General features: G+C 37.5%; 1 protein-coding gene across 3 annotated transcripts in view; it reads right to left on the bottom strand.

The window, feature by feature from the left end:
- Positions 1-93: 93 nt before the first annotated feature.
- The window catches only part of LOC103486458 (probable serine/threonine protein kinase IREH1), a 43,846-nt gene continuing 30,068 nt past the window's right edge, over positions 94-13,871 (bottom strand). Inside the window, exons 11-18 of one of the 3 annotated variants that reach the window (XR_007816137.1) lie at positions 13,068-13,153; positions 10,657-10,745; positions 2,629-2,680; positions 2,463-2,519; positions 2,215-2,385; positions 2,026-2,103; positions 445-614; positions 94-361 (exon numbers count right to left, since the gene is read on the bottom strand). Coding sequence is in view for 1 of the 3 variants with exons in the window: in XM_051080467.1 (XP_050936424.1) it covers positions 534-614; positions 2,026-2,103; positions 2,215-2,385; positions 2,463-2,519; positions 2,629-2,680; positions 10,657-10,745; positions 13,068-13,153 (614 nt within the window). In the remaining 2 variants the exon portion in view is untranslated. Of the gene's footprint in view, positions 615-2,025; positions 2,104-2,214; positions 2,386-2,462; positions 2,520-2,622; positions 2,681-10,656; positions 10,746-13,067; positions 13,154-13,871 lie in introns of those variants that run through there. The other 2 variants (XM_051080467.1, XR_007816138.1) reach the window with 2 other exon arrangements.

Below are 13,871 nucleotides of genomic sequence, written 5' to 3'. Positions count from 1 at the left end.
TGTGGATTTGATTTGTTTTCAACAGAAACAAACGCCTGTGGATTTGATTTGGAAGCTATATATTAATATGGTCAGGGTGGATGCCAAAGGAAATGCTGTACACAATGATGCTTCTCTTTGTTATATAATTAATATATTATAAATACATAAATATACGAATCGTCAGAAAAAAAGGTAAAACAGTCGGCCAATTTAAACAATGGAAAATTGAAGTTCTGAACTCACTGTGAGGTGAGTTTGGAGAAAGAGAAGTGAAACGAAGGGAAAATGAAAACTGAAGGCCACATGGTTCTGAAGATGGCGCCTATAATTTGGAAGAGAGCATCTCGAACAAGATATAGCCTCTAAAATATTTCTGTCTCTGCAGTTACAAGAGTGATCAAATCACTACACCAATAACAAATAAAGTTGTTAAGGGATGTAGAGAAGCTAAGAAAGACTTACACGAACATGTACAGAACATTACAAATAAAAGGACGAATACCGAACCAATCGCCTAAAAGCTTTTGGCAATTATGAGAGGATTAACACATTTATGCATCATGATTGGGAGGATCATCCTTCAAACCCTTGGAAAGCAGGTCATAGTTGATGGATGCGAGCTGGGAGAGATTCTGATTACAAGAAAACATAAACAAAGATAAATCGTAACAGACCGGTCAAGTTGTTCCATATTTTCTCCAGCACGGGTGATCAAGAGGAAAATGACATTCCCAACTTCATAAATACCAGCAAGTCACAAATTTTCTAAACAAAGAAGATGGCCATGGCAACGCGACAGTACAAGAGAAGTTTGTGAACATTTAGAAATATGCATCACTTCTTTTAATTGCTTTTGAATTAATTCAGCCACTGCAATCATCTTCATCTTTAATTGTTTAGATTTATTTGAAGGACGGGCTGAAGTGAAAATATTCACACTTCATGAAACTGTAAAAGTTGATCACTTTTTAGGTCCAGTATTTCCAGATGAATAAAAAGATTTAACCACTCTACTTGGTGTAGAACATCATAGATTCTTGATGTTTCTTTAACTGTTTCTTAAGTTTCTTGATTTTAGTTTAGGTTTATTATTCTTGTATCTTGAGTTAGTTCAGAAATAACTAACTCATAACAAAGTTAGTTCACAAAATAACACATAACTAATTTTTGTTTAGCTTTCAAACCATAAAAGGCTCCCATATTCACTAATAAAATAATACCTTGAGGTATTATCATAAAAACTCTCATGCTTTGCATCACTACTTCAAGTGTCTATTATATATTGTTGAATGATATAATATTAAATTTGCCTTCACCTACTAGCTTAAGTCTTTGAGTCAACCGGTAATTAAAGATATGTCATAGCCTAGGAGTGTCCAAACATATAGCCTAAACAAAAGTGTGCGTATCAGAAATATTAAGCATCTAGCTTTTAGTAAAGATCAACATAAACAGCTCTTGCACAATGACTTCCCCCAACATCGTTGCCATGGATGAGGATAAAAGAAATAATAAACAAAACTACCTTTCTGGTTTCGGAAAGGAGAATAAAAATTAGAAATAACAAAATAAAGAGAAAAAATAGGGCCAATTTAGATATGAGTTTTATATATATATATATATATATATATATATATATATTTAGATGCGTACATGGCTCATGCCTTGCCGCACAGCATACTTCCTCCTATAATCATAAAAATAAATAAAAAGCTTGAGGCGAACTTTCTGAGAGGGTTGAGGGCTTGAACCATCATGCAGCAAGGATCATAAAGGGATACTTCCCCCATTTCCATCCTTTACACGAGTTCAAAATTCTTTTTTTTAAAAAAAAAAAAGAAAAAGAAGAAAATTTGAAAGCTAAACCAATTATAGTCTAAAATAGAAACGTCAAATAATAAGATATTAAAAGTATGCACGAGAAGAATGTAAAGAATGTTCCACTACTCCCATCTAAGCAGGTTATAAGGTATTTGAACAAATAAACATGAAAAGCTAGGAATTCATCATAACCTGCACGCCTACTAATTGTTTAGTAGATACCTTGAAAGAGAAATTACTGAATGAGTAATTGACAGAAGCACCGGGCTCAAAATCTGTAAGACCCCCACATTCATCTCCCTATTCGTGAGATGCCAAGCATTAAGGAACCAGAATAAAAAGAATACAATTAGCATTAGTTTAAGGAGATTTAAATAAACAATACTGTTAAAAATCATGCAACTAAATTACCACTTCATCTTGACGATTGCTCAAACTACTATCACCACTCAAGCTATCGGCATCACTGGAATCCTCAAGTTCACTGTGTGGATAGACATGATCATCTGAATGATTCCACGAATAGCGACTAGTAAAATAACTAGTATCAAGGGCACTTTCAGATGTTGGAACAAATGCAGCCTATAAAAGTTCAAAAATCGTACAGATCAATAAAATGAAAGCACCCCTTACAACATAAATTTAACTGATTTACTAACCTTTTGTCGGGCAAGCGTGTCCCAGTTAATATCTTTGAAGAACATATGTTGTTTCACCTGAGTGATATAAGTTGGCTCTATGATGTAAGCATCCATGAAAAATCTGAAGGCACTAAGAAAACCAGTATCATGACAATTAGAAGAGCCACACTAAAAAGTTAATTACCTCTGATGCACCTATAGCTCCAAGTCGCTGGTGAGGATCTTCCGTCAATAATCTGATAGTTGCACAAATAAATATTATATACTGTACTTAATATTTTTGGAGGAAAATTATCTCATTATAATTCAGAGTAGAGTTATATATATATAGGACACATAGAAACCCAAGACTAGGTAGGTACAATTACAATAATTTAGTTGGCACGATAAAAATGAAGCCCATCTCAAATAACAGTTGATGTATCTACGCTGTTGCGCACATAGATTGTGTCGTAGCCCTACATTTTGACTCAGCACTCGAACGAGAAACTATGTTTTGTTTCTTACTCTTCCACGATACTAAGTTTCCTCCTACAAAGACACAATATCCAGAAGTCGATCTATGATCTTCTCGAGATCCAACACTAGCATTAAAAAAAGCATTCAACTCTTGAATGGTCATGATCTTTACAAAGTTTTGTTCCAAATTCTTCAATTCCTTGCAGAGATCTCTTGTTCTTTTGATGCTTATGAACTATTTGTAAAAAGATTTCTAGATCACATTTGAATATGGACTGTATAATCATAGAGAAATGGTGTATTTGACTGGAATTTATTTCTTTAACAGAATTATAATAGATCAAAGATAGTGGCCGTTGGCTCCTGTTGGAAATTTTTTGAGTTATTTCCTTCCTCTAAATAAAAGGCTGTGAAAACTCTATAGGATTACAGAAGTCTACGTCTAATCATTAATCTATGTTGGAAAATGGTTTTTGGACATTGTTTATCCCCTTCCATCTGCACCTGTGCTTTGCCGCTAGTGACTCTTCTTAGCACCTAGTTTTGATTGCTTTTTCTCAACTGGTTTGCATTGTTATGGAAAGATTCTAGAGATTTTTTCAGAACAAACTTCTTAGCATAAGACCCCGATGAAGTCATCACATTTCAGCCTCCTCGTGGTGTTCTGTAAGGCCTCCTATAATTAACACATATAAAAGGAGGGGTAAAAAGGTAACTTGTTGGTTAGTTATGGAAAAGAAAAAGGCTACTGAAAAAGAGGACTGCTGTGGGGCCTGCAGTAGTGGAAATTGAGGGAGACTATAAATAGTATCTTTTAGGTCTTTTTAGGGTAGATATATTTTGTGTTATTTTGGTGTAAAGGCTGCTGTAGCCTCTGGATATTCCCAGCTCATTGTGAGGAGCTGGTAAGTTGTCTATTATATTGTTCTTGTATTTCTGGGCTGTTGTGACTGTTTTACATGTTATTTGGCTTTATATATATATAATCCAGCAGAGTACCACCTCTGTTTCAAGCCATCATTAATTGTTTGGTGTCTTTGTTGTTAAGAATCTTAACAAATTGGAATCAGAGCCTCGGAAACTGGGGGTCATTACTCGGGCAATGGCTCAACGTGTGTTGGAAGAAAGAACGGAAGGAACGGAGAAGGAAGTCGTGGGTCTTAAGGAGATGATGCTGGAAATGAAGAAATCCATGGATCGACTGACAGAGGAAATGAGAGAAAATCACAGTTATAAAAAAAGAGAAGAATCTGGAACTTCGGATGGTTCTGTGATGAAACTGAAGGGAAAAATGGAGGAGTTCGATGGTACTGATGAAGGAACTCAAGGAACTTTGGACAGAAGCAAATACAAGAAGCTGGAAATGCCCATGTTTCTGGGTGAAAACCCTAAATCTTGGGTTTACCGGGCAAAACAATTCTTTGAGATTAACAATCTGCCAGCAACAGAAAAGGTGAAAGTGGCTGTAGTGAGTTTTGGGCAAGATGAGGTTGATTGGTATAGGTGGAGCCACAATAGAAAGAAGATTGAGTCATGGGAAGACCTTTAGAACAGAATGTTTGAGTTCTTTAGAGATTCAGGGCAGAAAAGTTTAGGAGCTAGGCTAATCCGAATACAACAAGATGGATCTTATAATGATTATGTGAAGAAATTCGTGAATTACTCGGCTCCTCTTCTGCACATGGCTGAAAGTGTGTTAAGAGATGTTTTCTGACGGGTTTAGAGCTAGCACTACAAGCAGAAGTCATTAGCAGACACCCACAGACCCTGGAACAATGTATGCATGAAGCTCAATTAGTAAATGACCGTAACTTAGCTTTGAGGCTTGCAAGAGAAGAATTGGGTTTACCGAAACCAAAGAATGGCGAAGGCACCAACAGCAAAAGCAAGGGAGGTAGTGATAAGGAAGGCCACAAGAAAACTGAATTCCAAATGAAGCAAGTGACTATACCCATCAAGGGCAGATACCACCAGAATGAACCCCCCATAAAAAGATTGTCAGATGCAGAATTTCGTGCTAGACTAGATAAAGGGTTGTGCTTCAGGTGCAATGACAAATACTCCACGGCCATAGATGCAAGGTTAAGGAGAAGAGAGAATAGATGCTTTTTATTTTGAATGAAGAGGAAAGCAAAGAGGAAGAATATCCACCCGAAGAGAATGGGGGAAGAGTTAGTTGAATTGAAACATTTGGTGCTGACCGAAGGAGCTGAAGTGGAGCTTAAGACCATCACGAGCATCTCATCAAAGGGCACTATGAAATTAAAAGGGGTACTGATGAATAAGGAGGTGGTGTTTTTAATTGATAGTGGAGCCACTCATAACTTCATACATAAGAAGATTGTGGAGGATAGGAGGCTGCCGATGGAAGTCACTCACTTTGGAGATACAATTGGGGATGGAACCCGATGCAAAGGTCAAGGGATATGCTAACGGGTAAAACTCAAGTTGAATGAACTGTATATTGTGGCAGATTTTTTTGTGGTGGAACTGGGTAGTGTGGACTTAGTTTTGGAAATGCAGTGGCTGAATTCCACTGGTACTATGAAAGTCCATTGGCCATCCTTAACTATGACGTTTTGGGTGGGAGAAAGACAAGTGGTTCTCAAGGGGGATTCGATGCTTATCAAGGCTGAATGTTCCCTAAAAACCTTGGAAAAGAACATGGGAAGAAGAAGACAAAGGCTTTTTAGTTGAGATGCAATTTAGTGAGGTTGAGACCAAAGATGATTATGAGGAAGAAGCACAAGTCAAAGGTGATGAGGAAGATCTTCCTATAATCAAGGCTTTGCTGGAAAAATATAATGATATATTTGAGATACCTCGAGAACTATCACCCAAGAGGAGCATTGACCACCACATCCTTACATTGCCCGAACAAAAGCCCATCAACGTGATAAATATGGTCATGCTCAGAAAGAAGAAATAGAAAAGTTAGTGACAGAGATGCTCCAAGTTGGGGTGATTTGACCTAGCCGCAGTCCTTACTCCAGCCCGGCTTTGTTAGTAAAGAAAAAAGATGGAGGATGGCGATTTTGTGTGGATTATAGGAAGCTGAATCAAGTAACAGTGTCTGATAGGTTTCCCATCCCTGTAATAGAAGAGCTGCTGGATGAATTACTTGGAGCCAAGCTATTCTCGAAGTTGGATATCACCAGATTAGAATGAAGGAGGAAGATATTGAGAAGACAGCATTTAGGACGCATGAAGGACATTATGAGTTCCTTGTCATGCCTTTTGGCCTCACCAACGCACCGGCTACCTTCCAATCTCTCATGAACCAGGTATTTAAACCATTTCTAAGAAGATGTGTATTGGTTTTCTTTTATGATATACTGATTTACAGCGCTGATATAACGGAGCATGAAAAACATTTAGGAATGGTGTTTTTTGTTTTAAGAGATAACCGACTGTTTGCTAATAAGAAGAAGTGTGTGATTGCACACTCGAAGATCCAGTATTTGGGGCATCAGATTTCCAGCAAAGGGGTAGAAGCGGATGAGGAAAAGATCAAGAGCATGATAAATTGGCCACAACCCAAGAATGGGACAAGATTGAGGGGTTTCCTAGGCTTGACGGGGTATTATAGAAGGTTTGTGAAGGGCTATGGTGAAATTGCAGCCCCATTAACCAAACTCCTACAGAAGAATGCATTCCACTGGAATAAAGAAGCCACCATAGCCTTTGAATTGCTAAAAGCTTCCATGACTACCATACCCGTACTAGCCCTCCCAGATTGGTCTTTGCCCTTTGTGTTGGAAACGGATGCTTCAGGTATTGGTGTGGGAGCAGTGCTGTCACAAAATGGGCATCCAATAGCTTTCTTTAGCCAGGAATTATCCATGAGAACATAGACAAAATCTATATATGAAAGAGAATTGATGAAGGTGGTACTTGGGTGCAGAAGTGGAGACACTACTTATTGGGGCGGAAATTCACCATCATCTCTGATCAACGAGCTTTGCAATTCCTATTAGAACAAAGGGAAGTGCAGTCTCAGTTTCAAAGGTGGTTAACTAAGCTGCTAGGGTATGATTTTGAAATCCTATACCAGCCCGGATTGGAAAACAAAGCAGTCGATGCTTTATCCAGATTGGAACAGACAGTCGAGTTGAACTCCATGTCTACACATGGAATAATTGATATGGAAGTAGTAGAAAAAGAAGTAGAAAAGGATGGGGAGTTGCAGGAAATTATAAAAAGCTTGAAGGAGAATCAGGATGAGGGAGGGAAATATAAATGGGAGAATGAAAGATTATTGTATAAAGGAAGGGTAGTGATCTCAAAAACATCCTCTCTAATTTCAAACCTGCTACATACCTTCCATGATTCCATTTTAGGGGGCCATTATGGTTTCCTAAGGACTTACAAACGAATGATTGGGGAATTACATTGGATAGGCATGAAAAACGACATCAAAAAGTATGTTGAGCAGAGTGATATTTGTCAAAGGAATAAGTTTGAAGCCACAAAGCCTACTGGGGTACTGCAACCTTTGCCAATTCCGAAGAAAATACTAGAAGATTGGACCATGGATTTCATCGAGGGACTACCCTTGGCTGGTGGGGTAAATGTCATTATGGTAGTGGTGGATAGGTTGAGTAAATATGCCTATTTCATAACTCTTAAACACCCATTTTCAGCTAAACAGGTTGCTAAGGTGTTCATTGATAGGGTGATTGGGAAGCATGGAATCCCTAAGTCAATTGTGTCAGATCGTGACAAGATTTTTCTAAGAAAATTTCGGAAGGAACTATTTGCTAAGATGAGAACCATATTGAAGAGAAGTACGGCCTTCCATCCCCAAACTGATGGGCAATCCGAGAGAGTAAATAGATGCTTGGAAACATATCTAAGGTGCTTTTGCAATGAGCATCCGATTAGTTGGGATAAATTCATACCCTGGACCGAACTGTGGTATAATACCACTTTCCATGCTTCAGCAAAGGCAACCCCCTTCCAACTGGTTTATGGGAGACCACCCCCTCCTTTAATTTCCTATGGGCACCAGAAAATTCCTAATAATGAGGTAAAAGCCAGGCTGAACGAGAGAGATCTGGCTCTGAATGCCTTAAAGGAAAATCTAGGTAATGCACAAAACAGAATGAAGAAAATGGCTGATCAAAAAAGAAGAGAGCTTAAATTCAAAGTTGAGGAGGAAGTGTACTTAAAGTTGAGACCGTATAGGCAGCGTTCTTTGGTTAGGAAGAGGTGTGAGAAACTGACACCTAGATACTATGGACCATATAGAATCAAAGAAGAAACTGGGGAAGTGGCTTATCGCCTGGAACTACCGCCGGAGGCAGCCATACATGGTGTTTTCCACATCTCACAGTTGAAGTTGAAACTGGAGAAGCAGCAGGGAGTACAGCATCAACATCCCATGTTGACTGAAGAGTTTGAACCCCAACTATGGCCAGAAACAGTGCTTGGGATCAGATGGAACAAGGAGCTAGGAGCAAATGAGTGGTTAGTCAAATGGAAGGGGCTACCCGAGGCTAAAGCAACTTGGGAATCAGTGTTTCAAATCAATCAACAATTCCCTACATTTCACCTTGAGGACAAGGTGAATTTAGAGTCAAGGGGTATTGTAAGGCCTCTATAATTAACACATATAAAAGGAGGGGTAAAAAGGTAACTTGATGGTTAGTTATGGAAAAGAAAAAGGCTAAAGAAAAAGAGGACTGTTGTGGGGCCCGCAGTAGTGGAAATTGAGGGAGACTATAAATAGTATCTTTTAGGTCTTTTTAGGGTAGGATATATTTTGTGTTATTTTGGTGTAAAGACTGCTGTAGTCTCTGGATATTCCCAGCTCATTGTAAGGAGCTGGTAAGTTTTCTATTATCTTGTTCTTGTATTTATGGGTTGTTGTGACTCTTTTACATGTTATTTGGCTTTATATATATATAATCCAGTAGAGTACCGCCTCTGTTTCAAGCCATTATTAGTTGTTTGGTGTCTTTGTTGTTAAGAATCTTAACATTTTCCTTCTCCAAGGATCTCGAGTTTGCCTCAGTGCAAGTTTTAAGCCTATTCAATTGCCTTTTCTTTAGAAGGATGTTTAGTTTGTTATAGTCTCTTATTCTTTGTATATGTCTTTCTTAGTACTTTTGTTTTGCTTTTGGACATTACTCCTTTGTGTTGGGTTTTAGCTTGATTGGATATGACGAGGGTGCTATGGGGTTGTCAACCTAGTAGAGATGCCCAAGTGCACCTCCTAATCCATGGTTACAAGTTCATTGTATAATTCTCTTGTACCATAAGCTTTTGTCTCATTATTATTATATTAATATTAATAAAGAGGTTGTCTCCTTTTCAAAAAATATATTTATAAGAAGACAAAAACTCAAAGTACAAGAGGATTGTACAATGAGCAAAGGAACCAAGGATCAAAAGGTGCATCTAGATATCTGAACTAGGTTGACACCCCCTTAGCACCATCATCATATCCAAGGCCTAGGGTATTTTTAAGCTTAAAAACTTCAGAATTTTAAAGATTTTGTTTCGACAACATCTTTGTCTTCGGCGATCTCATTCAGCCTCCTCCTTCTAGAAAAATGCTTGAGGAACGTCTTGAAGGGAAGCAAGGCTATCTTAGATTTGTATGATTTTTGGATGCAACTTTTAAACCGGATGTAGCCAAGAACGACATGAGATGACGAAGATAAAGACACATGAAGAGGAGAGGCTTGAAGCTTTTTTAGGAGTTGCGATGGGCACTGACTCGGCCTTTAGCAGAAGGGACAACTAACGCTAAAGAAGCAGAAGGGAGATCTTCTAACAGTGGAACTTGTAGTGGCAGAATTCTGGCAGTTAACTAATTGGATGAGCTAAGACGGAGAAGCCAAAAATCTCTCTTTCTTCTTTAAAGGCATTTCTTCATCTTCCATGTCATTATTCCCTCAAAAAAATGGAGGAACTGTTATTTAAACTTTGTTTATTAGTGAGATTTAAAGCTGTGTGAGCATTAATTACACCTTTTGGAAGAAAGGACTTAATGCATGACTTCCCCGATGACTGATTGACTTCCTTAGTAATGTCGGCGGCTGCACTGAAGAATCCAACTCTTCTTTTGGATTGCAAGGCGTTGATAGGTCTTCCCCATTTAAGAAAACCGAAGCGCCCAATAGAATTTTCTCTTTCTTCTTTGATTGCACCATTTCGGATTCCACCAGAGATTTCACATTTTACCCATCCCTCCCGAGAGAAGAATAGAGATTTCATTGAGCAACACTAGTGCCAATATAGGTTTGGAAGGAGGCAGAAAATTTCCCAAAAAACACACCGTCTTCCATCCTTGAAAAATATTGTGTGAAAGGAATATTGAATCTTTATGGAGAGTTCTAGAGACATTGATGGTTGCTGGGACATTGTTCATTTCTGCTACTTCTTCCTATCTTTTTCCCTGTTTAGTTATGATTACTTCTGCATACAACTTTGATAATTTTTATTCTTTCACTGAGTTGACTGAGCGTGCATAATACATATATATTTATTGGACCAAGTACACCCCTTTCTTTTCTCTTATCTCATTCCCCTTCCTCCCTAAGATAAATCCTCAACTAAAAATAGTACTAACAATGATGTGCAAGCTTCAGTAGTGACAGATTTTCAACAACCAAGTAATCAAATCAGAAGTAAAACCAAAAGAATATAACTGAAAATAATGCATCAATGAAAACTTTCGTTTATTGTCCACAAAAATATCAACTATGTGCACGTGTGCGAGCGCAAGTGTGTATGTTTCTCTTACCGATCAATTAAATCTTGAGCATCGTGGCTCATCTCTTCAGGTATTTGAGGCCAAGGGATCTTACGATTGAGAATGTTATCAAATATAGTCTGTACAAAAGAAATAAAGATGAGTAAAATTAGACTATACAAGTATTAAAAAAATATTTTCAAGTTGCAGATAACATACCACATAAATACTTGTAAAACACAAGCGACATCATGAAAAAAGGGAAGGACAACAGCAGAAAATTATCATGGAGGAGAAAAACAGTTTTACGTTTTCTCTTAAAGTGGAGCATTGTAGGAATTACAGAAGAAAAATTCATATTTTATTACCCACTACGCGAAACTATATAGTAACTGGAGGAAACCTCAAACCTGCCTAGCATCTGTATCTATAATAAAGGGAGAAGGTTGGTCTGTACAGCTAATAAGCCATATCATCAAAGCGTACCTCATGCTTACTTAGTTTTTTTGTTTTCTTAAATGGAAACAACAAATTTCATTGATATATGAAAATATGGTACAAGGAACAACCTAAAGTTGAAAAGTTGTCCACTGTTACTCACAATCATCCCCAATCTTGCAAAAAACCAGCTTAATTAAAGTCAATAGTCAATGACTGTGGACTTATCCTAGTTTGATACTTCAATTTCTAATTGCAATCCTTCCCATATTTCAGAGCAGTTATTGTCTTTCCAAGAATTATCTTCATGGGGACGAGGGAGCAAAGTCTCACTGATGCTGTCGATCGCTTAAAAGTTGATTTCTGCATGTTTTCTTCAATTTCATGCTTACCAGTGCAGAGTAAAGGATTTTGGGCAAAGAATTGTATTCGCAAGATAGTTTTGATCTTGAAGCATTTGGTGTGCAAATTTTCAGATTAAAGCGGGCGTTGTTCGAGAGAGCATTTAAGTTTTACATTGTATGTAGCTCTTTAATGATGTTTCGAATTTCCGTTGCTTTGAATAGCTCGTTTTTCTATTGTGATCGCTTTTAGATTGTTTCATATTTTTGTTACTCAGGTATAACCATTGTTTTAGTAGTAGGCTGTATTTTTCCTCCAGCTCAAGTATAATACTCTTGTACTTTGAGCCTTTTTTTTTAATGGAGACAAAACTTCTTTATTAATAAAAACTCAAAGTACAAGAGAGTTATAAAAAGAGAGCAATAAAGAAGTTGTAATCGAGGGAGTCCTAGGGAGATTAGGAGGCGCACCAGGACATCTGAACTAGGTTGACACCCCCTTAGCGCCAAACATCATATCCCGAAAAAACATAAAGGCAAAAAAACCAACAGAGGAACAATAATAATAACGTCCAGCCTATTACAAGGGTCCAGAAAAACATGACCAGAAAAAACAGAAAAGGACCCAATAATACAATCTCAAAGTTAAAAATTTAAACGTCAATTCTTCAAAACTTCAAGGCTTCAGATTGTGAAATCTGCAATGTAGTGAATCTGATGTAGCAACGGTTAGGCTTGATTGAGAAAAGCATTCCAGTTGAGGTAAGTATCTTGAATGGAATAATTAACGAACTCCTTTTTTAGGAACACCAAGCTGCAGCATTAAGATCTACTTTACGCATAATTTCTGCCCTTTGTCTTGCTTTATCATATTTTTATCATTTTTGTTAGTTTGTTCTTGGATATGATGAGGGCACTAAGGGGTATTCCCTGATCCCTAGATTCTATCATTTCTCCTCTTTTTGTAATTCTTTTGTACTTTGAGCATTTGTCTCATTATATTAATAAAGAGACTTGTTTCCTTTTAAAAATTATGTATATCAAGATGAATAGCACAAAAAGATAGAAAAGACTAGCAAACAAGCATTTTCTAAAGGGTTGGAAATCCTCTCCTTAGGGCCTCTACTCACTACCAAAATATCATTGCCTTCCACAACCTCTCTTAAACCCATCATCATTCAAGGTCCTCGCAACCCAGCATCATCATTGCCTTCCAAAACCTCTCTTAAACCCATCATCATTCAAGGTCCTTGCAAGCCAGCAACAATCTTCGTGATCCCCCCTTTTTAAGGGACTCCCTTCAAAGTGACGTTAATGCTCTCCTACCCTTTCTTCCCACTTCTTCTATACATATGCACAATGGGAGGCCTTACAGTATCTCATATTTTGTAATTTGAGCATTAGACTCAACTTGTTTCAATGAAAAAGTCTTGTTTCAAATATACATATATAATCAATTCCAAAATAAAATTAAAAAAATAAGCCGAGGAGTGAAGTGAACATAAAGAAAAGAGGAAAAAATGAGAGAGATAATATGGAAGAGATTTATACAATCAAAATATATAATAAGATCTCTTTCCAGCCCCAAAAAAGAGCAATCAATAGAATAACCCACCCACATCTTGTTGACAACTGAAAAAAGAAAAGATAGTACGAAGACCTATTTTACAACAAGAAGTAAACCTGGGGATGCTCTGCATTGAAGGGTGGAATACCAACAATAAGTTCAAATAAAATGATCCCAACAGACCACCAGTCAGCTGTGGCGCCTACAAACAGAACAAAGAATAAAATCCAGATTAGATATTTTTATCATAAGTAAACTGGTTTGCAATTACAATCTCTTCAGGATCCCTCGGGGAGAATGTCATTCAAATCTTGGGAGGTCCCATGATGAAACCCCCTGGTGTTCTCTTCCCAAGCCTTTTGAAGACTTCTCCATCCAAGATATCAACCTAAATTGGAAGGCCTTCACTTTCTCTCCCATCTAGTTGGGTTTAGTTTTTTTTTTTTTTTTTTTAAAGGAGACAAGTCTCAAATTTTATTAGTAAAAACGAGACTAATGCTCAAAATACAAAAAAATTATACAAATATCATACAAATAGAGAGACCGAAGATCAACAGGCACACCCTAACATCTCTGTTGGATATTATATTAAATTTACCCTCACCTATCAACTTCAACTTTTGGTGAATTGGTGATTTAGGATGGTGTCAAAGCAGGTGGTCCAGAAAGGTCCTATGTTCAAGGCCCTACATTGTTGTTTCCTCTCCATTTAATATTGATTTTCACTTGTTGGGTCTTCCTTGATATTTCAAGCCCACAAGTGAGAAGGAGTGTTGGATATTATATTAAATTTTCCCTCACCCATTAGCTTAACCTTTTGGGTGAATTGGTGATTTAAGAATCTCAACTAAATTGACACCCCCTCAGCGCCCTCATCATCTCCAAATATCAAGCATTAAAACGAACAATCATCAAATACA

This window comes from Cucumis melo, chromosome 12 (genome assembly GCF_025177605.1).
Source record: "Cucumis melo cultivar AY chromosome 12, USDA_Cmelo_AY_1.0, whole genome shotgun sequence".
NCBI lineage: Eukaryota > Viridiplantae > Streptophyta > Magnoliopsida > Cucurbitales > Cucurbitaceae > Cucumis > Cucumis melo.
The sequence above is the reverse complement of the archived record's forward strand: the minus strand, read 5'-3'. Positions and strand labels throughout refer to the sequence as shown.